General features: G+C 31.9%; 1 protein-coding gene across 2 annotated transcripts in view; it reads right to left on the bottom strand.

Annotated features, from left to right (window-relative positions):
* The window catches only part of LOC149087118 (nucleolar pre-ribosomal-associated protein 1), a 52,800-nt gene that overhangs the window by 4,317 nt on the left and 23,909 nt on the right, over nt 1–24,574 (bottom strand). For both annotated transcript variants that reach the window (XM_089231364.1, XM_089231365.1), the window contains exons 17-30: nt 23,067–23,221; nt 22,098–22,322; nt 20,865–21,585; nt 19,676–20,014; nt 17,146–17,402; nt 15,352–15,440; nt 14,089–14,270; nt 12,729–12,836; nt 12,470–12,533; nt 9,815–9,977; nt 6,548–6,662; nt 4,169–4,441; nt 3,873–3,979; nt 510–653 (exon numbers count right to left, since the gene is read on the bottom strand). In XM_089231364.1, the coding sequence (XP_089087490.1) occupies nt 510–653; nt 3,873–3,979; nt 4,169–4,441; nt 6,548–6,662; nt 9,815–9,977; nt 12,470–12,533; nt 12,729–12,836; nt 14,089–14,270; nt 15,352–15,440; nt 17,146–17,402; nt 19,676–20,014; nt 20,865–21,585; nt 22,098–22,322; nt 23,067–23,221 (2,942 nt within the window). The remainder of the gene's footprint in view (nt 1–509; nt 654–3,872; nt 3,980–4,168; nt 4,442–6,547; nt 6,663–9,814; nt 9,978–12,469; nt 12,534–12,728; nt 12,837–14,088; nt 14,271–15,351; nt 15,441–17,145; nt 17,403–19,675; nt 20,015–20,864; nt 21,586–22,097; nt 22,323–23,066; nt 23,222–24,574) is intronic.

The following is a 24,574-nucleotide window of genomic DNA, read 5'->3' as shown; positions in this document are numbered from 1 at the left end:
ATAGACCTCCAGCCATTGGTGGTTTCACAATTTTAGCAATATTTGGCAACTTGAATCGCCTTCGACAATTTTTTTGGCAATAATGCGCAACTCTAGTTACCTTTTCTTTCTGATGATAATTAGCGATGGCCCATATGGATTGATTTCCTATATTTTTATGTAGGAAATATGGTCAGCCTTTTACTACTGATATTTCTTTATTGGAACACTTTTCGTGAGCCGGATGAAAACCTGTGACGGGTTGCATTTGGCCCATGGGCCAGAAGTTGTGCACCACCTTTTCTATGAGGTCTCTACAATATTTCACAACAGTCACAAAGAGTCTCCCTCCCTCCCAACATTCTTTTTCGTAAAATACCATTTTTGATAAAATTCTATTTTTTTACTATGGCAATTTCCAAGAACTAAAATTTTTGCGTCTTTGGCACCCCCCCCCCCCACAAAAAAACAACAACAACAACAAAATAGTAACACTTTTTTTTTTCCAAAAAATTGCACAAAGGACTTACCTTTTCATTCTCTTCACAGATAGAAGATGAATAGTATGGTAGTAAAATAGTGAACAAGTGCCGTTTTTGGCATAAGTGAAAATCCAAGCTGCCTCTGATACCATCTTCCAGAAGGGATAAAATCCATCTCCTTTGCACACGATGCTAAATAAATACAACAAAAGAAGCAAAGGTGGTTTTATCTATTAGAGATCGGGGTAAGTGATAGTACAATAAAAAAAAAAATTGAAAATGCATGGCATAAGTATTGAGAGGCAGGGTTGTAAAATTTGCCCCCCGGATAATCATCCCCCCCCCCCCCAAAGCTGGGTTTTAAGGCTAAAAAACTCGGGGGTTTTTTGGGGAAAATGTTTTTTTTTGTGGAAAATTGTTTGTTTTTGAAGAAAATGTGTTGCTTTCAGGTTAAAATTTTACTTTGAGGTTGGTTTATGTATTTCAAATATGGCTGCATAGTGCAGTGTTTAAAATATGTATATTTTAAAGTACTTTTAAATGTTTTTTAGGAGCACAAAATGTAATAAATTTCTTGGAATCACAAACACATTTTTTTATAATTCTTCTACCATTTTTATGTAAGCATTCAGGTACGAGATTCACATATTAAAATGTTACAAGAAACCGCAAACAAAAAATGCAACCACGGACCTTAGTTTGACAAATATATAATTAAGATATATATTAAGCATATCCACAGATATTATTGCTTACTCATAATACAGAGTAATTTTTCACCACACGCAAATCCTCTTGTATAATTAAATTGAAGCCTCTGTGAAGAAGTAAACTAATGTATGTAAACTGAATTTTTATTCAAAAAATGCTTTATAAAGGTACATCAGACTTTCATAATTGAAATATCAAGAGACAAAAAATAACATCATCTCGTAACGAAAAGAAAATAACTCTGTGGGATTTTTGAACATTGGTAACAAACACCTTTCTTCAAGTGAAACAGAATAAAAAGTATAGTTTTTCTCCAAAAATAAGACACAGCTTTATTTTTCAGGATGATTATAATATGAACCCGACCCAGAAAATTGGCCTGTTAAAATCTTCAGCCAGATGAAGGCATTCTGTAGGTCTGTTGCTATACATGACAAGTTTTATTGTATAAAGTGATATTAATGTATAATAATGTTATTGACATTTGTATTTAATGATAATTAAAGTTATTTTGTAGTAGTTTTAAGTTCCCAAAAGTGGCTAATTTGGACAAGTGGAAAACACTTCCAGAGTAATGAATTCTTAGAATGGCTGCTATCTCCTCCTCTTAACCCGATCATTTTTTAATTATTACTGCTCCTTTCGAAATATTTCTAAATTTTTTAATTTAATGAAGCAGGGATATTCTTCAACAGTAAGGAATTCAAGAAAAATAGAAGCACATGACTTTAGCTCCTGAAAGTTTGAGTTCGATTAAAAAAAAATACTTGATGCTTAATTAATTATTCCATACTGAAAAATAGTTTTGGTTTCATAACTAAAGGTTTTATGTTCGACAGATGAGGACACTTTTCGATATTTTCATTTTCTGCGGGGGTTTGAAAAATTTGGAGGAAAAAAAATTCAGGCACCACCCTGATTTTTCAGAACTTTCATTATCTAAATTCATTTATTTTACCACAACCAATCTTCTTGCTACAGTTCTGCATATAACTCAAGGTTCAGATACAATTACGCAGAAGTGGCTGTGTTTGTGTGTGAAAAATTATTCCCTTATTGTATGGCCAATTTTATTAATCTAATATATAGTTTAACCTGCACCACAAAAATGTATATTTGGATATAATATAAGATGTGCATATAAAGGATGTTCATACATGTTTACATTTTTCGTCATGTTTAAGATATTTCTAGGTTGTGGAAAAGGGAAATTCATTTTCCACATTTTGCCCAAAAACTTGCCTTGGCTGGATTTTTTTCAACTCTGTTGAGAGGACTATCTACTTAATGTGTTTGCCAGTAAGAGTGACCATCATTGTTCTAGACTTGGCAATACCAGACATGAAACTCGCTCTCAATCAAAGCTCAGAAATTTTTCTTTATCCAGGCATAACATGAAGATGCTGACAGAGAGCATTCTGCCTTCCTTTTTTAACCAAGTCAGTCACTCGACTCCCTTTCCTTCTTTTCTTTATTCCCTAATTCTGGGAATATAGAATACACCCCTCGGAAATTTTTTGCCTCTTGGGGCCACCATTGTCCATGAGCATCAAATGATTTTTCGCAGGATTCATCCAATAATGCAAAAATATAGTCGAGCTCAATTTCAATTCCTGAACTGCACATTTTTACGAACGAATCTTCTGGTCCCAAACAATACACAGTGAAACCTGTCTAAGACGGACACTGCATGAGACGGAAACCTGTCTCAGACAAAATTAAAATATAGTTTGTTCAATGATTAGTGCTTTCATTTGCACCTTTACAAAACAGAAATTAATTTAAAATGGAATATTATTTCAGTCTATTGACATTCCATTTCACACAGGTTTCACTGTACATAATTACTTTAAACATCTTCCTTTTTTACAAATGCCTGATTTCATTAACTATTTTCCACATCTGCTCAAGTTTGCAAAAGGAAAACTGGTCCATAAAATTTCTGGTATAAATAAGCTTCTCCTGGTGAGATCCTAGAGGAAGTTTTAATAGAAACATTGCAATTTTGTGTATGCCATGCGTAATTTTGTGTCAAAAGTTATGGGAAACCATATATAGCTTGTCTTTAAAACTCTCACCCTGAGTACAATGATATGATATTCAATTGACTGGAGAAATGTATTGTTATTAAGAAGTTATTGTTAAAGATGAAATGTATTAACACAATGAAAAACACACTAGGATCAGAGAGCAATATTGTATTATAGGCAATTATCATAGAGGGCATTCATTATATAGCTATACCTCAGCCAACAAATATATTTCCCTTAATAATAATTAACAATTCTCTTTATTTTATCTGTCTTTCAAATCATCTTATATTTAGAAGTTATTTTCCCTATAACTGAGGAATTACTACTACTACTACTATTTAACCGTACATGCACCTCATACACATTTCTTAAAGAAATTTATAATGAATCGGGACATCCACAGAATGTTTGTTCTGAAATAGGTTGGGTGCCACACATACACTATGTAGCCAGAATGGTGACTGTTTCGTATTTTTGATGATGCTGCAATCGGTCTTCCATATTTTGAAGTAAAGATGGTAAATGCTTGAATTTTTCTCATGTTATGTAAGTATTATGTTTAAAGTATAAACATGTCGTAAGTATACATTTTTTTTAAAATCTTTGCTGTATTACTAACTAAAACAAAAAAATGTATAGTTCGATTATATGAACAATCAAAACTTACTTCAATTTCTATGCTGTTGAAAAACACATAAAAGTCAGGAACTTGGTCAAAGGCTAGGATAGGCTTCAACGTAAGAAACTTATACAGAGACACATATAACTGGCTCCCTGCATAGATATAAAAAGCATGATTTGAAACAGTCAGTTCTTAATGTGATAGATATGAAATACAGAAACAAATATTCCCCACTAATGAATCTTACATTATGATTTCTACGTATTATGTATTTTATATTACTTTCTTTCTTAAAACACATTTTGTATAGAATAAATTATAAGTATATAGTGGTATTATACCTGGCTGTGAGAGAACTTCTACAGACTTGGTTAAGAAAACAGATATAATGCTGGGAAGTTTCTGGTTTGGATTTCGAATAGAATTACGAATCATTTCAAACAAAGAAACCCAAATCTTCCTTTGTCCATGCATGGATCCCACCAAGTGAGAGAAAAATTGTGAAAGACAATGATATCCAACAGCTCGCATCTGTGAATCGCTACTACTCAGGGAGGCAAAAACTATTCCTACCACCTTTGAGTCAATAAACAACTTGCTGTGGACGAATGAACCTAAATGATAAGATTACCACAGAATAAATTGTGATGGTGTGAAAAGAGAAAAAAATACTTTGTTCTAATATTAATCACAACACAAATTTATAATGTCAAATGAATATGCAGGGTGTTTCAAAAAGAATCATCTAATTTAAAAATATCATAACAGTTCAGCTTTTAATCTGTTTCGATCGAATAATGTATAGGTAGAAAGAGGGAAATCTAGAGTTTCACGCAGTTGCCAACAGGTAGCGCTAACGCTCTTCCTTCAGTCACCACTTCAGTGTTCGTCAAGATGGTAACTGCACAACAGAAATTGTTTTGTGTTCTAAGCTTCGTAAAGTGTGAGTCCATAACAACTGTTCATCATGTTTTTCGTCGACAATACCCTGGTATAACTTCCTACTGCTCAGAGCATTAGGCGATGGTACAAACAGTTCCGGGGCACGGGTTGTCTGTGTAAAGGGAAATCTCCTGGCCATCCCCGCATGTCAGACGAAAATGTGGAGCGCATCTGACAGAGTTTCACACGTAGTCCATAGAAATCCACTCGCAGTGGATGCAAACATGCTCGCAAAAGTTTAGGGTGAATTTGACTACCATATAGACATATGCCGTACATACCAAGGTGGACATATTGAGCACCTTTAATTTGGTGTGTAAAAAACTTTATGATTAGCCATGCAATATAAAATTAATCTTAAGTGTCTGTTCAATATTTTTCGCATTCAATATGTTCAACATACGTATTTCAAATTGGGTGATTCTTTTTGAAACACCCTGTATTTTTACAGTTTTATATTTTTTATAGTTTAAAATCATATAAAAAATAGCTGGATATATAAAAAATATATGGATATTTTATTGCACCAAACAGTAATGCATTATTGGTCATTATAGAAAACAAAAAAAATGTGTATTCTATGTTATTTTCTGGTTTTACTCGAAATCTCCACTTTTCTTTCAATCACAAAATGTTTAATGTAGAAGAGCAATAAAATAAAATGGATTGATAATAACATTTAGCTAACAGTATGAAATAAAATTCAACAGTTCTAGTTAAATACACCTTTTAATTAATTTGCATCATCTAATGAGCTAGGGCCATAAAATAATTTTAGACCCATAAATCAAACCACTAGCTCTGCTAACGATACTATTACTAAAACGCATATGCACCTCATAAACACTCCTCTGAGGAATTTCTAATGAATTGGTGCATGCCAGAATGTGTTGTGTATCTAACATAAATATTATTGTTGAATGTATTGTTATCAAAAAAGTAATATGGTTAATCTAAGAAAAAAAAACTGAAAAAAAGTATGATTTAGTATGATTTTTGGCAGAGTAAGATGATGCGATGCTCTTCATTTGAAAGAATGTCTTGGAATCTAACACACTCAACAGAGTTATTTGTGAGGATCGTCACTGATGCATGCAAAGTTTCTACAATAAATGTCAAGTGATTTTTGTACTATTCTAATACCATCCACCATAAATGTTAAGGTATCTAAATCCAACCTAGCCAAAGGACGATGCATTCAAATATAACACATATATTACCACAAAAAATGAGTAACTTTGCCTGGTTTTAATTTATACAAAAATTGCCACGTTTTTAAGACAAATAAATTCAATTGGTCGAATGGTCGACGCGTTTCGGCTCTTCAATGGAGAGCCGTCATCAGGACTTCGTGGTAAGAATGTTCTGGTAAGAATTCTTCTGTCTTCGTGGTAAGAATTCTTACCACGAAGTCCTGATGACGGCTCTCCATTGAAGAGCCGAAACACGTCGACCATTCGACCAATTGAATTTATTTGTCTTAAAAACGTGGCAATTTTTGTATAAAAATAACACATATAGTTTAATAAAATTGTAAGAATCCTTATATTAAATTCAGGCCCGTCATTTGTACCTGATTTGAGAAAATTCCCCCCCCCCCCCGGTTTTAGAAAATACACTAAAAATGGTGTGTGTATATATATATAATTATAAATACATTGAGTACATGTTCTTTGCCCCCTCCCGTGGAAAAAGTTGAAGTGACGGCTCTGATTAAATTCCTGAAAGACAAAAACTGATTGAAATAACTGCAATTATTGGGGGGAAAACCATCTCACCTGGTCCTAAAAGAACACATAAAAGTGGTAGCACGAATCGTGGATCATACATTTCATTCAACTTCATTATCTCTTGAGAACTACTTGGAGAAAATGTTGCTATTTCACGATTAGGCTATGAGAAACAAAACAAAAGAGATGCATTTTCACATCCTACATAATAATACATTCAGTAAAAATTAAACTAAACTCTATAATTTTTTTTTAGACTAAAATGGGGGGGGGGGGAAGGGGGAGTAATTATACATTATAAGAATTTTTTTTAATTGAAATGCAAACCCATAATTTTCAGAAATGGCACATTTAAAAAAAACTTTTTATGGAGTGTATTTTGTTACACTGATGTTCAAACTTTAACCAACAGCCAATATTTCATAAATGGAAGTTTTTATTTGCAAAAGTATCAGATAAAAATTATTTCCAACATTTCAGGTTTCTTTTTATTATACATAGAAGAGAATTCAAAGTATTTTTTGACATAAATTTGGAAAGTTTAAGTTAATATGAACTTTTTGTGACAATATTGAAATTTAACATTTTTAGGCTTTTTTTCAGCATTTTTATTAAAATTTGCCAAAATTTCAATTTTGAAGTGAATTGAAAATTATTTTGTGAGCCTTTACTACTGAATATATCTATCGAAGTAAATCAATGAATTTCTTTGTACAGTTACACATGAAGAAAATTCAAAGTATTTTTTGACATATGCGTTTTTCATGCATTCAAAAATTCATATTCCATTTATGGTACATTGGCCTTTCACTAGCGTAGAATTTGCAACCAATACCATATCTGATGTATGTTGGGCTTCTTAAATGTTTTTGTAGAATTGTCATTTATTTATTTGAAGTCATTACATGCACAGGGTGAATTTTAGGTAAGATTAGATTCTAGACAGAAGAATGAGCTGTTTAGGTTGGATTGTTTATATTAGGTGAGTTTTTGTGTTTCTTTCTTTCTCACGCTCTTTTGAATGGCACACTAGTTAGACAAACTGAAATACATGTCATTTATCCACTGCTGAACCTGTGTCATGAATGAATGCAATATTTTCAAAAAATGATTTAGTGACAACAGCTCATGCGGAATACTGGATAAATTTTGTGATGAAGATAAATTATTAAAACCTTCTGAAGCTTGTTCTTCAACATGATTCAAAGGAGATTACAAATCCAATGATTTGGTGTGTAAAATAAACTTTTTTGGACTGAGGTGGCAGTTGTGTTGTTTCAAACTATTACACTCATGAACCATTGGCCTACGTGAAAAGATAGTCACATGCTCACAAAAGCAAACTAAAAGTATCAGTGTCTCAAATCCTGAAAAATATAATGAAGGGATGGGTAGTGTTGATGTAATAGGCAAACAGCTCGGAAGTTATAGACACAACTAAAAATCAATAAATAGTGGTAAAAGTTGTTCAGCAATGCTTTGAACATGTTATTCATGTCATGTTGGATTATACATAATGAATTACGAGAAACGGGTTGGGCATGCATTTTTACAATTTGGAATTCCAAATAGAAGTTTTAGGTCTTCTACAAATAAAGGGGAATTTAAATATTCACCTAAAGCCTTGCTGTAACTGGAATAGATGTCAGATCACCTGATAGAATTATTATGTGACTAAAATGTAAGGACTGTGTGCTATGCACAAAAAAATCATTAAATATGTTAGCTAAGTGAAAAATGAGTTCAACAAGAGTTTTTATATGATCACAAACATTAGAAATAAATCGTGAATTATCTATAAATATTTCTTTTTAGAATAAATAAAACAGGTATACGTCATGAATTGGTGACATAAAGTAGAAAATTGCTTATTATAAGGATATTCTCGAAGTATTGTCATACAGGTATAACTTACAGTTAACACCAGTTTTCACTTTCACCTCACTTCAAGTGCCAATGTTCTATTTACGGGACATCATAGAAAACAAAAATTTTACATTAGATCAATTAATAGTAATGTAAAAAGACCCAGAATCCCAAATTTCAGAGCAAAAAGTAACTCTGTTGATAGATCTGTGTTTAAGCGGTTAAAGCTGAACTGCAAATTTGCCTATAAGTATTTCATATGGTCAGAGAAAAATGCACAACATCATTTTGCCAATAGAAAGAAAGATGAAATGTATTAACTAAAAATTAACTGTAATTAACTAAAAATCATATAAATTTGATTTCATAGTTTTTTTAGGTGCAATCTGATGATTATTGAAAATGTTAAACAAAAAAGGAAAACATGGAAAATGCAAAAAAAAAAAAAGATGAAAATATTCAGTACACTACTACTTAACTGTACATGCACCTAGCAAACATTTCTCTGACGAATTTCTAATGAATTGTTTACATGCAGGAACATGTTGTGCATGTATATATGATATATACAAATGCCCCCTAATGTATTTATGTTTGTTTTGTGTTATAATAGTGCTGTCACCTGTCTTTCATGTTTTGAATATGTTTAAATATGCTGTAATGCAGGTCTCGCAACACTGAAACATATTTTCCAAAGAAGTGCATTGATCTGCTTAATAGTTCATTTGCATACATACAAAGTTGTGATATTGTTTTTGATATTGGTAATATACAAGTAACAGTGAACATAAGGGAAAAACAATGTTTTTCTTTTTTTTGCTGGAAAATTAATGTACAATATCACAGCTTACATCAGTAATTGATTCAAAGACAAACAATGCAAGTCAGGTGTATTTTTTTCAATGATAATTCCCTTTCTTCTTTAGGCAGAGGAGGAAGAGAAGAGAGGGAAATATGTGTAGATTTGTTTTATACTTTTCTATCATTTCATATCTATACTTTTATATCTATTCAAATATCTAAAAAAAGGAGTTTTAATGATAGGAATACATAAATATGGGGTGGCTTGAGTCAAAGAATGCAAGTCCGGCTATTAGTGTATTATGAGAGGATTTTTGGGTTATATACTCTACATATAATTTTGACCTTTGTTATGTATATGAGCTATTGATCATTCATATGAAGAAGACAGTTTCAATTTATTAAAAGACTATTTCTTTTAAATATTTTTCCCCACTCATATAGTTGCTTATCCTATATGTTTTTACTGGGAAGTTTTGAGTTTGTCAGTTTGATTTTTCCTATTTAGGCATATTATCTGTTACAGGAAATTTATTAAAATAAATTTAATGCTTTCTTGAATGTATGTATTTCAGCACGACAGTGTGGGGTGAAAAAATCACACGTTTACTATAAAAAAAGAAAAAGAAAAGTAGAACTTTACAATACCTCCAATTTTAAATTCAGAGGGAAATTAACAGCACTGTATGTCAAAACATCTCGTCGGAAAAGTCCCAATATATCTTGCATCCTTGGTTGCTTCCATAAAAACAGCTTCAGATTTTTGTGAACAGAATAATGTGAAATTGCCGGCTTTCCCCACAAGAATGGACTGAAAAATTAGAATGCAATTATGAATTAATAAAAACATTTGAATATAGTAACAGAAATGCTATCTGCCTTTGTAACACAACTAGAAATTTTAGTAAAATTGGTTACAAGGTTTGATGCAATCAAGCTTTTCCCTTAAAATACTTTATTAATTAAAATACAGTAAAATTCTTGTATAACGATATTCAAGGGATGCGAAAGAAAATTTGTTATACTGGGTTTATAATTATATAGTAACGTTTATTAAAACTATAGGGAGAGTGTGTAGGGACTAAAGAATATATATATATCATTATACAGACAATTATCATTATAGGGGAGCATCATCATTACACAGGAGTTCAATTACGAAGAAAAAACTTATGATAGTGTGTTTTATTGCATCCAGTAACAGCAAGGAGTGCAAATTTTTTATACACTATATATTGCACATCAATGAAGAACAGACTTAAATTTTTTACCACCAAAATCAGATGATTTTTTTTGTGTGTAGAATATTGATGACACATAAAGAAAGCAAAACGAAAAAAAAACCATTGAATAATTCTCTGGTGTTAAAAAAATCTATGTATCAAGTACTAATAAAAAAAACCCAATAAATATTGATGATTACATAAATCATATATATATGACATGAATGTCGCTCTCCACTTGTTAATACAAGATATACAGAAGACTGGATGTTGTGAAGATATTTATTATTTCAGATGTTAATTTTTTTAAGGAAGGAAAAAAACTCATCTCTGCCTCTCCCGGTAGAGGCAGAGATGAGTTTTTTAACTCATATCATATAAACTGAAGAGCAAAAAAACTGGTAAAGGCATGCATATGCAAATAAAGAGATATGGAACCAATCAGAGTACGGCGCTGCGGTCGGCAACGCCTATATAACACAACAAGTGTCTGGCACAGTTGCTAGATCGGTTACTGCTGCTACATGGCAGGTTATCGAGATTTAAGTGAGTTTGAACGTGGTGTTATCGTCGGCGCACGAGAGATGTGACATAGCACCTCCGAGGTAGCCATGAAATTTGGATTTTCACGTACGACCATTTCACGAGTGTACCGTGAATATCGGGAATCCGGTAAAAAATTAAATCAACGACATCGCTGCGGCCGGAAAAAGATCATGCAAGAACGGGACCAACGACGACTGACGAGAATCATTAAGCGTGACAGACGTGCAACCCTTCCGCAAATTGCTGCAGATTTCAATGCTGGACCATCAACAAGTGTCAGTGTGTGAACCATTCAACGAAACATCATCGATATGGGCTTTCGGAGCCGAAGGCCCACTCGTGCACCCTTGATGACTGCATGACACGAAGCTTTACGCCTCGCCTGAGCCCGACAACACAGACATTGGACTGTTGAGGACTGGAAACACGTTGCCTGGTCTGATGAGTCTCAGTTCCAATTGCTTCGAGCTCATGGACGTGTACGGATATGGAGACAACCTCATGAATCCCTGGACCCTACATGTCAACAGGGGACTGTTCAAGCTGGTGGAGGCGCTGTGATGGTATGGGGCGTGTGCAGTTGGCGTGATATGGGACCCCTCATACGTCTAGATACGACTCTGACAGGTGACAGGTACGTAAGCATCCTGTCTGATCACCTGCACCCATTCATGTCCATTGTGCATTCCGACGGACTAGGACAATTTCAGCAGGACAATGTGACACCCCACACGTCCAGAATTGCTACAAAGTGGCTCCAGGAACACTCTTCTGACTTTAGACACTTCTGCTGGCCACCTAAATCCCCAGACATGAACATTATTGAACATATCTGGGATGCCTTGCAACATTTGCAACATACTGTTCAGAAGAGATCTCCACCCCCTCTTACTCCTACGGATTTATGGACAACCCTGCAGGATTCATGGTGTCAATTACTTCCAGCACTACTTCAGACATTAGTCGAGTCCATGCCACGTTGTGTTGCAGCACTTCTGCGGGCTCGCTGGGGGCCTACATGATATTAGGCAGGTGTACCAGTTTTTTTGGCTCTTCAGTGTATATAAGCTTTGTAAGCTATTGAAATGCAATAGCTTACAAAAATGATTTATTAAAAACCCATGGATTATTATTATAAAGTTTTAGAATGAAATAAAAAAAGTGCTAACAAATTTCACAGAATAGACTCCCCCCGAAGATACTGATATGCTAACAGGTCAAAACACCTTAAATATTCTTACTTCAGGTGAATATCTTATTGACCACTACTTGCGCCTATATTTGCAGGTTATAAGAATTAACTTTATACAGTAGAGTGTATACTTTATATGAATAGAAAACAAAGAATAGAGAAAGAACATGCTGATCAGAATCATTGAATTTTTTTTTCTCATAAAATCTCTATAATGCAAATTATACAGAAAGTAAATTAGTAACTAAAATATACAAAATATGAATGCTTCCCAAAGCATACATTATTTTTAGAAAATTTCATATAATATTTATGTGAAATCTTAAAAAAAAATTTCCTCACCTAAATCGAGACATATCCACATTCCTTGTTTCATATAATTTCAACAAATACAGGAGCTTCTGGTCTGTAAATAAATAAAAACAAAAAAACACAGGAAAAGAACTTGATTAGTCTAATAACATTTTTTTTTCAAACTTGAAAGAAAAAAAATTTTGACTATATAGAAAAAATATTTGCCTAAGTCATTTTTATTTGTAACACAATCCAAATAACATTTTGAAAAGAAGTGCTTTATTCATGATCATCAAAATATACTTACCAGATGGTGTTAAAGTAGCTGTGTACGATGCAAGCAATAAAGGTATATGGGTATCTTGGCAAATATTATCCAACTCAGTCAAAGTAATCAAGATATCAATAACAATTTCTATAGGAATAAAAAATTTAAAACGAGATATGCATAGGTAAGAGAGATAGGTTAGGGGAAAAACTTCATCAACACAATATTATAAATATTATTAAACGCTGAAAATTATAAAAGAAAATTTAAGAAGTTGATATATTCTTAGAAATAAATTGAATCGAATAATACAACCATAAGTATTCTTTATGGGCATTGTATAATATTTTATCATGTGTATATATTGTTTATAATTTTTGTTAATTGCATTTTTAATTGGGTTGCTGTATTTTTGAAATATATAACATCCATATTTTTATGGGCATCTTTTTTTCAGCCACCTCGTTGGGCATTTTGCCTGTTGTGGTGTTGTATTTGTATTTGAAATCATAAGTAATATACAGTTGACCTCCAATAAAACAAACTCTGATTTAACAAATTTTTTTAGAGGTTCCCGTGTGTAAGCTTGCGAAGCTGAGCTGCAAGAGATTTCTGCAACAAGATATGTCTGGTGGCAGAGTTATGGTGTTCATTCATTCATTGTGTGTATACTTGTGCTGACTGATATAATGATTTTCATTGATTTAACAAATAAAAATTTGGGTTTTATCCGATTTGTTAAATTTTGCCGGTTCAACTTTCCTTCCAACCAATTGGTCTATTGCCATGGGGTAATTTACTACTGAATAAGTTATGCCAGCATTATGCTTGAGTACCTAACAACGTACCTAACAATTTGAGTGTGTATCTAGTGGTGTACATGAATTTTTCAGTACTACCATCTATTTTTAAAACTATGAGTGAAGTATAATGATTCAATATATTTGTACCATTGCAGGCCTGTTGCTCTCTATGGCAAGACTTTTTGACAGGGATATTGGTGGTAGTTTGACTGCATTTGGTTAGATAATTTAATGACATATGTAATCAATAGACAGAACCACACAATATGTTTGAGTAATCCGTGTGAAATAAATATACTGGTGTGCATTTCACTTTTTTCTAAAACCCAAATAACAATAACAGGCAGCTAATAACAAAAAAAGATAATTAGCTTATAATACGAATAACACTACGGCTCAAAAAACCTATCCAAAAATAAAAACTCTGATCTGTTCCATATCAAGGTAATCAATTTTAATAAAAATAATGAAAAATATTGATTAAACTATAGTTAATTACAATACTGTAACTAAGTTTCTTAAGAGAAAAAAATTTACATGCCATACATTTCAAGAATTCAAATTTTATACAAATTAAATAGTAGTAAAATCTTTACCTTTCAATTTCCCAAGTTCATCAGTTTCATTTAGCATTATACTGAAGAAATTGGAATGCGATATTAGTAACGCATGTATTTTCTTTATGTCACTCTTCTTTAAATGTTTACTTGAATCAGGTGAATATAGCTTATTGCATATGATATTCAATGTGGACAATAAATCTTTTCCAACTGCACATCTAATTGAGTGAGTAAAAAGGAAGTGAACTTTATTTTTTATGAATTTGGTAGTTTTAGTTTTGTCACTGAAAATATATGCAAATGGAATCGGAATGTAATAAATGAATTACTAAAAAAATTAGCTTTTAATTACTTGCCTATTTTGATCAAAAGCTTGAAAAAAAATTATTATTTTTTCAACACACACAGAAAGCATCTATTTCATTGCATAGGCAGGTATGGTAGCCAATCAATACAACATGCATTCTGATATTTTTCACTTTTTATTTGAAGCATTGTTGAAAATTTAATTAACATTAGAACCTTGGTAAAGACATTAGTTATACCATGCTTTCTTTTCTTTGTCTCTTGACATGCACGATATAACGAAGGGGGGGGGGGGGGAGATTACTGTACAATACTTTCCAGCATGTATTAGTATTATGTAATCATTTCATTTTTCATGAAAATGAAATGAATGAATAAATTTCATCCAAATTTATTGAAAGTTCTGGATCGATTATACAACTGAATCAATACTGAAAGTGATTAATAAAAATAGTTTATTTTTTTTTATTATTTTACTTTACTTTTTTTTTTGCTTTTCAGTACAGATATACAAAAATTATTATTCTTTTATTATTCAAAAAATATTATCACAAAAAATGAGAAACTTTGCCTGGTTTTAATTTATACAAAAATTGCCACGTTTTTAAGACAAATAAATTCAACTGGTCGAATGATCGACGCGTTTCGGCTCTTCAATGGAGAGCCGTCATCAGGACCTCGTGGTAAGAAATTCACACGAATGACTCTTCGGACGACCAGACGTAAACATCACTCCTCCACGACTCATTCGTGTGAATTTCTTACCACGAGGTCCTGATGACGGCTCTCCATTGAAGAGCCGAAACGCGTCGACCATTCGACCAATTGAATTTATTTGTCTTAAAAACGTGGCAATTTTTGTATAAATTCAAAAAATAATTTATAAGGATGTGATCACATAAGTCCAAATTTAAATTTCACAAATGAACTACATTTATTCCTCTATTTTGTTCATTTCTTGTAAAGTTCATTGTCATGAAATTTGCAACCCACCTTAAAGAAACCTTAAATATCTGCTGCACATGGGATAACCACATGGAATCATCAGCAAAAAGCTCTTCAAGTAGAACTGTTTCTGCATTCTGTAGAAATAAATTAAAAACATAGACAATAATAATCATCAGATTTTCATCAGCACATAATTTTGTTTACTAATACAACAAATGTTTTACTGGGATACACATTTTCAGTTATATACTCTGTGCAGCCCAATTTTAATGCATGGGCACCGCCAAGGCCTCATGAAAATAAGATCTGTTTTAAATTTTTGAGAGTAAGCGTGTTAATTGGTAGGCAGTAATTTCTAGCCGGGAAGGGGGGGACCTCAGAAAAAAAACCTTTCCTGAGGACCCATGATGCTCTTAAGATGGCCCTGACTGTGTTGAAAATTTTTCATTATCCTATAGCAAATGATGTAAGGGTAAGGTTTTGGAGACCATACCCACAGAGGGACATAGACTTAGTTGAAGGGGTGCAGAGAAGAGTTACACATGTCCTTGTTGGCACAAGGGGCTTGAGTTATGAAGTGAGACTTCATTTTCTGAATATGTTTACATTGGATGAATGCAGGTGTCGGGAGGATATGAACAAAGTGTTCAAAATTTTTAACAGGATGGACCATGAATTATTAATACGCCCTAAATCAACTGCTTTGACAAGGAGGCACCATTATCAATTGGTAAAGAACGATTCTAGGTTATGGTGTGGCAGGGAATATTCCTCTAATAGAGTTGTTAAGAAATGAAATAGCTTACCCCCATGAGTAGTAAATTCTATCACAATTGACACGTTTAAAAAGAAATATGATAAACATATTGGGATAAATCAAAAAACTATCCATAATTAGAATAAGATAACTATAAGTATTCTTTATGGCCATTGTATAATATTTTATCATATATATACATTGGTTCTAGTTTTTGTAATTGCAATTTTGATTAGGAGTTGCATTTTTTAGAAATATATGACATCCATATTTGTTTATGGGCATCTTTTTCTCAGCCACCTCGTAAGGAATTTTGCCTGTTGTGGCCTTGTATTTGTATAAATTTTTTGATGAAAGAACCAACTTGGTTACATGTAGACTACACTGCATACTTTATTTATTCCAAGAATAATATACATTTTTCTTAAATTGGAATGAATTCTAACCTCATGTTAATAAATGTCACTTATTTAGAAGATTAATTCCTTTCTGTACATGGTATAAAAACATGAGGTAGAACTGAAATTCTTTAAAAAACTTGGGGGGGGGGGGAATTAAATTCATATTGAAGTAAGTATATTTAGTAATATCATCCATATTTAGTAAGTACATACATTGATTGCAAACCAAGGTGTCAGCATATCACAGAGCTGTTAAAATGCCTGAAGACCAAAAGGATGCTGCAATATATTTTGAATTAAAATTTCATTCCTAAGGTGGCAGAAAAACACAATTTTTTTTTCATTTTTAAATGATTGAAAAGTGTGAAATCTCTAATCTGTAAAACCCAAACACAATACGTAAAGAGTGTGATTCATAACACAGTTTGTAGATGTCTATAAATAGAGTGAGAATTTAAAACATTAAGTGACAGTTATGTATATACATAAAAACTGAAAGTTCCTTCATATTATGAACATATTTGTCTCATTGCTGAAACACTGTAACCTAATGACCTACAAGGTGCTGTCTTTATTTAGTGTTTAATGAACTCATTATTTGCTCATCCATAAATTTATTTAATGCACTACAATGAAAGCTAAAAATTAAAACAATGAAATTATGTTACTAAAATGCATTACCTGAAAAGATGAAGAATACAAATCTAATAAAGGTTGGAGTTTAGGAAGCTCATCTATAGATACATTCTTAATAATCATGGAGATCCAATTCAATGAAATTCGCATCAGTGTCAAACAAGGTTTAACAGAAGTCACAGAGGAACAACCTTTGCAAGAGCAAATCAAATTAACCAGAAACAAAGCTCGACTAGGATGAGGAATATTTTCTTCAGATTTTGCAAGCAACTTTTCTATCAGTTTTTTAATTTTCTTTTGACCTAAAAAAAATAGAAAGCACATTCAGAACTGAAACTATGCATCCATGAATCTAAATCATATCTCTGCAAACACAGATCTATTTTAATACAAATTATAAAAGAATATTGATTATCCAAAACAAAGGTGGAGATAGACTTAAAAAAGTCTGGGGGGGGGGGCAGGATGATGTCAATTCATAATATTAACAGCAAATGCAGTCGAGAGCTCTTTCTTGCATGAAGATAAAAAAAGTGTTTCTAACACACTAATGGAGTAATGATAATAGACAAACTTTAATTATGAAATATTTTCAAAACCTGCCAACCCCCCTGTACAACCACGTATTCAGATGTTTCCATAAAAATGTTTCAGAAAAACCCTAGTTCTTGTCTGTGAAAAAAGCATTCTTTACTGCTTTTGATGTTCTGATTGAACTCCAGGGCATGAAAGAATCATAATTAAAAAAAATAATAGATTTTTTCATTTAAATTAACTGACTGCTTATTAATTAAAACAAATGTAGTTAATCATTAAGAATGCATATTTTTTTCACTTAATCTCTCAAATTTAATTCAGCATTAATGAATAAACTAACAAACATGAGAAATGAACAAACAAACTACAAGCAAGAAATATGAAGACCAAAAAATCTGTCTTTATGTAACACAGGTCTTTGAGCCTGAATTAACTTCTCATGAATTAAATTTTTTTCGCAGGGTGCTTTTACTCATAACCACCCCCCCCCCCCAAAGTAAATGACCGGTGACGACTCAGTATCAAATATGGTGCTAGATACGACTTATCAGGGTTGTCATTCGATGTACAACCAAAGGATTTATTCAGTATGAACTAAATGAAATATATATTGTATTGACAATATTGTTTCTTACACAATTCATGGATGCATTTATTATGATGTGTTTCCGACACGCATGATATTGGTTAATATAATTTACACACATTTATTCTTTCACAGATTTGATAAAAAAACAAGCAAACTCTAGACTTATTCACTTTTTGTATTAAAATTTCAAGTCCAATGGTATTTATATTGGTGTACAACAACTATTATTATTTTAAATCAGCAATTAGGGCACAGAAAATTGAAGGCTTTATACAAAAACTAAATTTTCTTTTTTTAAATCTCAGGCTAACCCTAGTGCCCCATTGCCATGCATTACAAATACTTAGTGCAATTGTATCTAAGTTTAGCTCCCTATATTTTTCTGCAATTATTTTCCATGCACAAATTCCAGAAATAGAACAGCTATCTTCCTGCACTATATCTAGGGATTCTAGTCTATATCTACCAGATCTTTTCTGTATCTTTTTTTAATCAAGAACTTTAACATAAATAGTATTTTTACTATACTAGGTTACTTATACTTCAATATCATTGATGTTAATATAAAGAAATGAAATTTAAATTTCATGATTCAAATCAATGTTTTTTTTAATCAAGTGATTTAAATCAGTGTATCCTGTGGAACTCTGATATTCTGCTGCAAAAATAAAATGAAATTTGTTTGTGTGTATTCCTCTTTTCCATCAAAATTTGAACCAACAATTTTGAATTGACCAGAAGTTACAAAAATAATAGTTAAAGTTGCAAAATTCTCTTTTGAATAAATAGAATTGGTTCATATAATCAAGTGACACAGAGCATAAAACTACTTGCATAATACGAATCATGTACATTTTCAGTTCATTTGTTTAGAAAACTATCTCTCAAAAAATTATTTTAAAGTATGATTTTGGTAGAATGTGTGTGCAACTGATATTTTATCTGGAGAAAAAAAAAATCAATCAGTCCATTACTCAAAACTAAGATGAACCAAACTAAGAAACACATCTGAGACTTTGTGATTTCAGATAAATCATTACGGAATACAAATATTTGAGGAAGTCATTTCTCATTGATATAAACATTAACTTACAATGATACACAGACTTACATCAGTAATTTGTTCCAAGACTGACAACGTAAATCAAGGTAAACTTTCCGCAACTGTAACACCCCACTCTCCTTGGGAAGAGAAGGGAAGTGAATTTGCATATTTTCTTCATTCTTTCCTACACATTTGTCTTTTACCACAAAATTATAGAATAATCTATATTCAGCTTATGCAAAGTTCTTGAGGGAAGTAGTAAATTTTTCTTCAAATAATATTGGATAAATGAAAAAAAATCCATAACTATATACACAAAAAAAAAAAAAAAACAGTTGGTCTACATAAAATCAGATTAACTTTAGTTTTCAACTGCAAAAACAGTTTACTTAAGAACAACTTACTGAATATCTTCTTTTCTTGTAAAAAATTCATTATACAACTGACAGTATGTATTGGATGCTTCAAATCTGATTCAGCATGTTCTATAACATTGTTCAAGTATTTCCAGATGAACTTTGACATTGTACTTAAAAATTGCAAGTCATTTTCATTCATTCTTCCAGTATTGAAACAATATACAATAAGATGCATGAAGAAATCTAAATCATGCTCATCCAGGTTTATCAGAACTGATACTTCTTGTTGGATACATGAGTGAATACTATCACTGTTATGGATCAAAATTTCAAATAACTTCAGACTTGAATTAGACTCTTGTTTCATTAAAGTAAGGATGCTACCTGAAAAATAAAAAAATTAAATAGATTAAAAAATAATAATTGAAAGATGAACTATTATTTAATGCTTATAATCAGTGGATGATTATGCATTATATAAAATCATCTACATTTCTCAGTGTGTCATAGACTGCTTCACATTATGTGCAGTTTTTCTTCCTCTGAGAGCTTGAATAAAATTGAATACAGTGGATTCCACTCATTCCTATAATGTTTTTGAAAAAACTGTCATGGAAAAACATTGTAAATGGGAAAATGCTTCAAACAGGAAATCTCAATGAGTATTAGTAAAATTTGGGGCCATGAAAATAAGTCGCACTTAAGCAAGAAAATATTCAAAGTGGGAATGTTATAATGGGATCTATACCACTACTAAACCCCACATGTACCTAGTCCATATTTCTCTGCAGAATTTCTAACGAATTGGTACATGTTGGGATGTGCGTGTCCTTGTTGTGAACCTAACGTGAAGCTTGTTTCTGTGTAATGCTTGTTATAGTGCTGCAATCTACCACATATTTTTTGAATTATGAGTAAATTGTAATGTTTGAAGATTTTATCATTGTAGACCTGTTGTTATTGTTGGGATCTATACTGTATTTGAAAACACAATCCCAACAAAAATTAATTTTTTTTTGGAGATAATAGATGCAGTATAGATGTAATTATAAGTATAGATATTTATAAAAAAAGGCATGACAGACAATACGTTACAATTCTTATGATTAAGATAACTAACAGAAATTGGCATGCGCAGAGTAGTCTATAGGCAGGAAATTTTAATATTTTAAATATTGAAATAAGGCAGCATAATAGAATCATTTAATAAATTAACCTGATGGTCCAAATTTACCTTCATCAATGCTCAAAGCATAAATTGGATGCTTTTCTATAATCTTCCATATACTTTCCCTCATAATACTCTTTTGCTTGGATTTTTTCATCAGAACAAATCTTGAAAACAAATCTTTTACCACTCCAGATGGCAGCAAGGAGTACCTTCTTTCCTGAATGCAAATTTCAAGCAGTCTGAAAAACACTGAACATTTTGGATCTAACTCACTCAACAGCATTTCATCCACAGATAAAATGCACTGTAAAAGTGCTGTACTGTCAGATGGGTCAAACAAGAACGAGAAAACTTCAATCACATTTTTGAATGCAGATAGCTTGTAATATTTTTTTTCATCTTCATTTAAACAAGTACCAATATTAGTTTTGCAAAATTGTACAGCTTTATTTTTTAGCGGCAATAATGCATCAGAAAATTTGATAGATTCAGTAAGGACTTGGCGAGACTGCAGAATACTGAAGATAAAGTTTGTCACTGCTTCATTACATTGATTATTTTCTTCCTTCGAATCAATGAACATGAAAAAGCACTTGAGAATTGAAGGATGGCAGAGAATGTCTTTGAGTATCGCATCACTCAAATTATAACTTGGAACATTCATGGTTTCTTTGGCTTCATCATCAGCCATTATTTCATTTTCACTTGATTTATTTGATTTCAACACAAAAGTTTCAAGCAGTTCAATATAAAAAGGAACAGCTGTCTGAAATGTTGCATCCACCTGTGATGCAAATGAAAAAAAAAAAAAATCAATAAAACAACATTTTTATTATTAATAATTATGGGGGGAAAAGAATATATGTAGAAATGTCCTCTCCACTTGTCAATACAAGTTTCCTCGAAAGACTGGTTATATTTCTTGTTGACAAGTGGAGAGGACATTTCAACATGCATGTCGCCATCTGGTGGCCTATCTCATTCAAGAGCCAGCTGATTGCTGGGCCATCCATGTACGGAGCCTTTCAGGTCCTGTGGGAGCTTCAGTATATTTGAAGATAAACAAATATCAATAAATTAGATTAAAACCACTGTGCACACTGAAAGAGAAAAGAATGCTAGTGCATTTCTATAAACGTTTTTAAAATCAATTTTGTAAATGAAAACAAATAATGTAAAATAAGGGCCAATTTGGATATTCAATAGTCTTAGACCGTATTCTAAAAATGAATAAATAAATGATGGCAAACAAATCAACAACTACTTGCAAATAAAATGACACTACAAATGGCTTACAAGTATCCTGTCTGCTTCTACGTTGATATACAGTAACAGCTGCCACATGAGCCAAGTTATATCATCTTGATTCAAATCTCTAAACCTTTTTTTCAATTTCTTGAAACATTTTTTAAACTGATGCTGCATATCAGGTTGGTGAAATAAAACAAATGCTTCTTGGAGAGATTCATAATTTTCCAACTTTATATGCTCTTCATATTTAACACTTCCAGACTTTTCAACCTAGAGTAATTTAAAAAGATATGTAGTAAAATAACAGATTATAAAATCGAAGAACATTATGCTTTCAATGCACAATAAAAACTCTTTTAGAGATAGATGGCTTTTTTTGCAGCTCAAGATATCACGGAAACAGATATTTTCTGGATATTATGCTGAAACAAACTCAATTCAGCATAATATCCAGAAAATATCTGTTTCCATGAAAAACTCCTTTGTTTCCTCCAATTTAATAACTAAAAAATAACATGTTTGCAATCTGTTACAATATGCAGTGATATCCAGACTACCTTCAGTAATTCGTTTCAAGACCTATGTTGGGAGTAAAAAAAGATGAAAGTCAAGGTACATTTTTCTAATGATAATGCCCCTTCTCTGAGGAGGGTAAGGGAGGTAAATGTACCTATTATATTTATTCTTTCTTATTTGTCTTTTCAATATGACTCTCACAAAGAAAATTTCCATTAGAACAGGGTGACAAAAGATTTGCTCAAAGGGTGTCTAATTAAAAAAAAGCAAAAAAAACCACAATTTTGAGGATGAGATAATGTAAATGCAGTGTGTTGCAAGTCAGGGTATGACCATATTCTGAAAACATTTTAAGACCAAAATTAGTCTCAAGGCTGTAATTACTACTGGTCTTGTATGGGTCTTCATTAAAACATCTGCCAACCAATTATATCCCTATGAAATATTAAACACATGAGTTTTTTCATGATCTTAAAAACCAACAATTAAGTTTCTTACTTCATATTTTCCGAGATGACACAGTGATTTCCAGTATGAAAAAAGTTGCATGTTGAATAAACTTTTGTGTTTCTTCAAAACACTATAGAGCTTCTTGGGTTCTTTCTGATAATTCATGATAAGTTTGAGGCAAGTCTCAAGATAACACCTACAAACTGAGAAAGTTAAAACATGTAAACATGTGAGAACTTTTAGAGTAGAAATGGTTGTGAATCATAAGAATTATTCTAATATAATAAATATGCAAGAAAATCAACTTAATACACATATATTTATTTACATTCATAATAAGGTAGTCAAGTTCACTTACACTGAACAGAGGCATAGGCAGAAATAGAATTCAAAGGCTGGGGGAAGGGGCACGATGATGATGTCAATTGATAGATGTGCATATATGTTTATTAGATCAGTCGGCTCAGTCACTAATGCGAGGGAAAAGCAATGCCCCTCGCAAACACAAGTACAATATAGTTTAACAGTAAAGGTTTTTTTTTAGTTTTGTCAGGACAACAATATTGTGTAATTTAAGCTGAGCACAACCCTTTTTAAGCCACTATGGATATTAAATAGTTTGCACGTAACAATATATTTTTCTCACTTTGACTTCTTTAGGCAGGTCTGAACATTTTTCTGTAATAAACATATTGGAATGCTAAAAACAAGTGACTACTTGTTGCTGCTTGTTCAAGCAAATTTAAAGCAAATAAAAAAAAGTGAAGACACCATACAAAAACTACATAAAAACTCCACATTACACTCTAAAAAAAAAAAAAAAATATATATATATATATATATATATATATATATATATATATATATATATATATATATATATATATATATATATATATATATATGTTACTGGAAAAGTATAAAATCTGGCATTTGATGGAATGCCCAATGGTTTTAGGCAAAGAATGAAATACTGCTTTTCAACATTACATAGTTGATGTATAAACAGATAACCTATTATACAAACACTCTTTTATTTGTTTGTTAATATATGCATGATATGTATACAGATAACCGGATACAGTGCAGAGACAAACTTTTTTTTAAAGAAAATTCACTGGTCTGTGAGGAGAGAGAATCAAATCACTGTCCTTCTCCAATTCTGAGCTAGTGCGCTATACCAGTGCTTCTTAACCTTTTTCGGCTCATGGCCCCTCCTATGGATCACATTTTTTTCTCGTGGCCTCCCCTACCCTCATCCAAGAGTGAGATATTTTCTATTTTTCTGTTATGAATGAAATTTTAATAAATCAGATCAATGTCTGGAATCCTTGCTAGGCACGGATTCAAATGGTGGATCATCTCTTCCAGGAGTCAAAATACAAATACAAATACAAATACAACGCCACAACAGGCAAAATGCCAACGAGGTGGCTGATAAAAAGATGCCCATAAAAATATGGTTGTCATATGTTTCAAAAATACAGCAACCCAATTAAAAATGCAATTAACACAAATTATAAACAATATATACACATGATAAAATATTATACAAT

The sequence above is a fragment of the Pholcus phalangioides genome, unplaced genomic scaffold, assembly GCF_987345545.1.
Source record: "Pholcus phalangioides strain wild (caught in Gottingen) unplaced genomic scaffold, Ppha-v1.0 ptg000004l_1, whole genome shotgun sequence".
Taxonomy (NCBI): Eukaryota; Metazoa; Arthropoda; class Arachnida; order Araneae; family Pholcidae; genus Pholcus; species Pholcus phalangioides.
The sequence above is the reverse complement of the archived record's forward strand: the minus strand, read 5'-3'. Positions and strand labels throughout refer to the sequence as shown.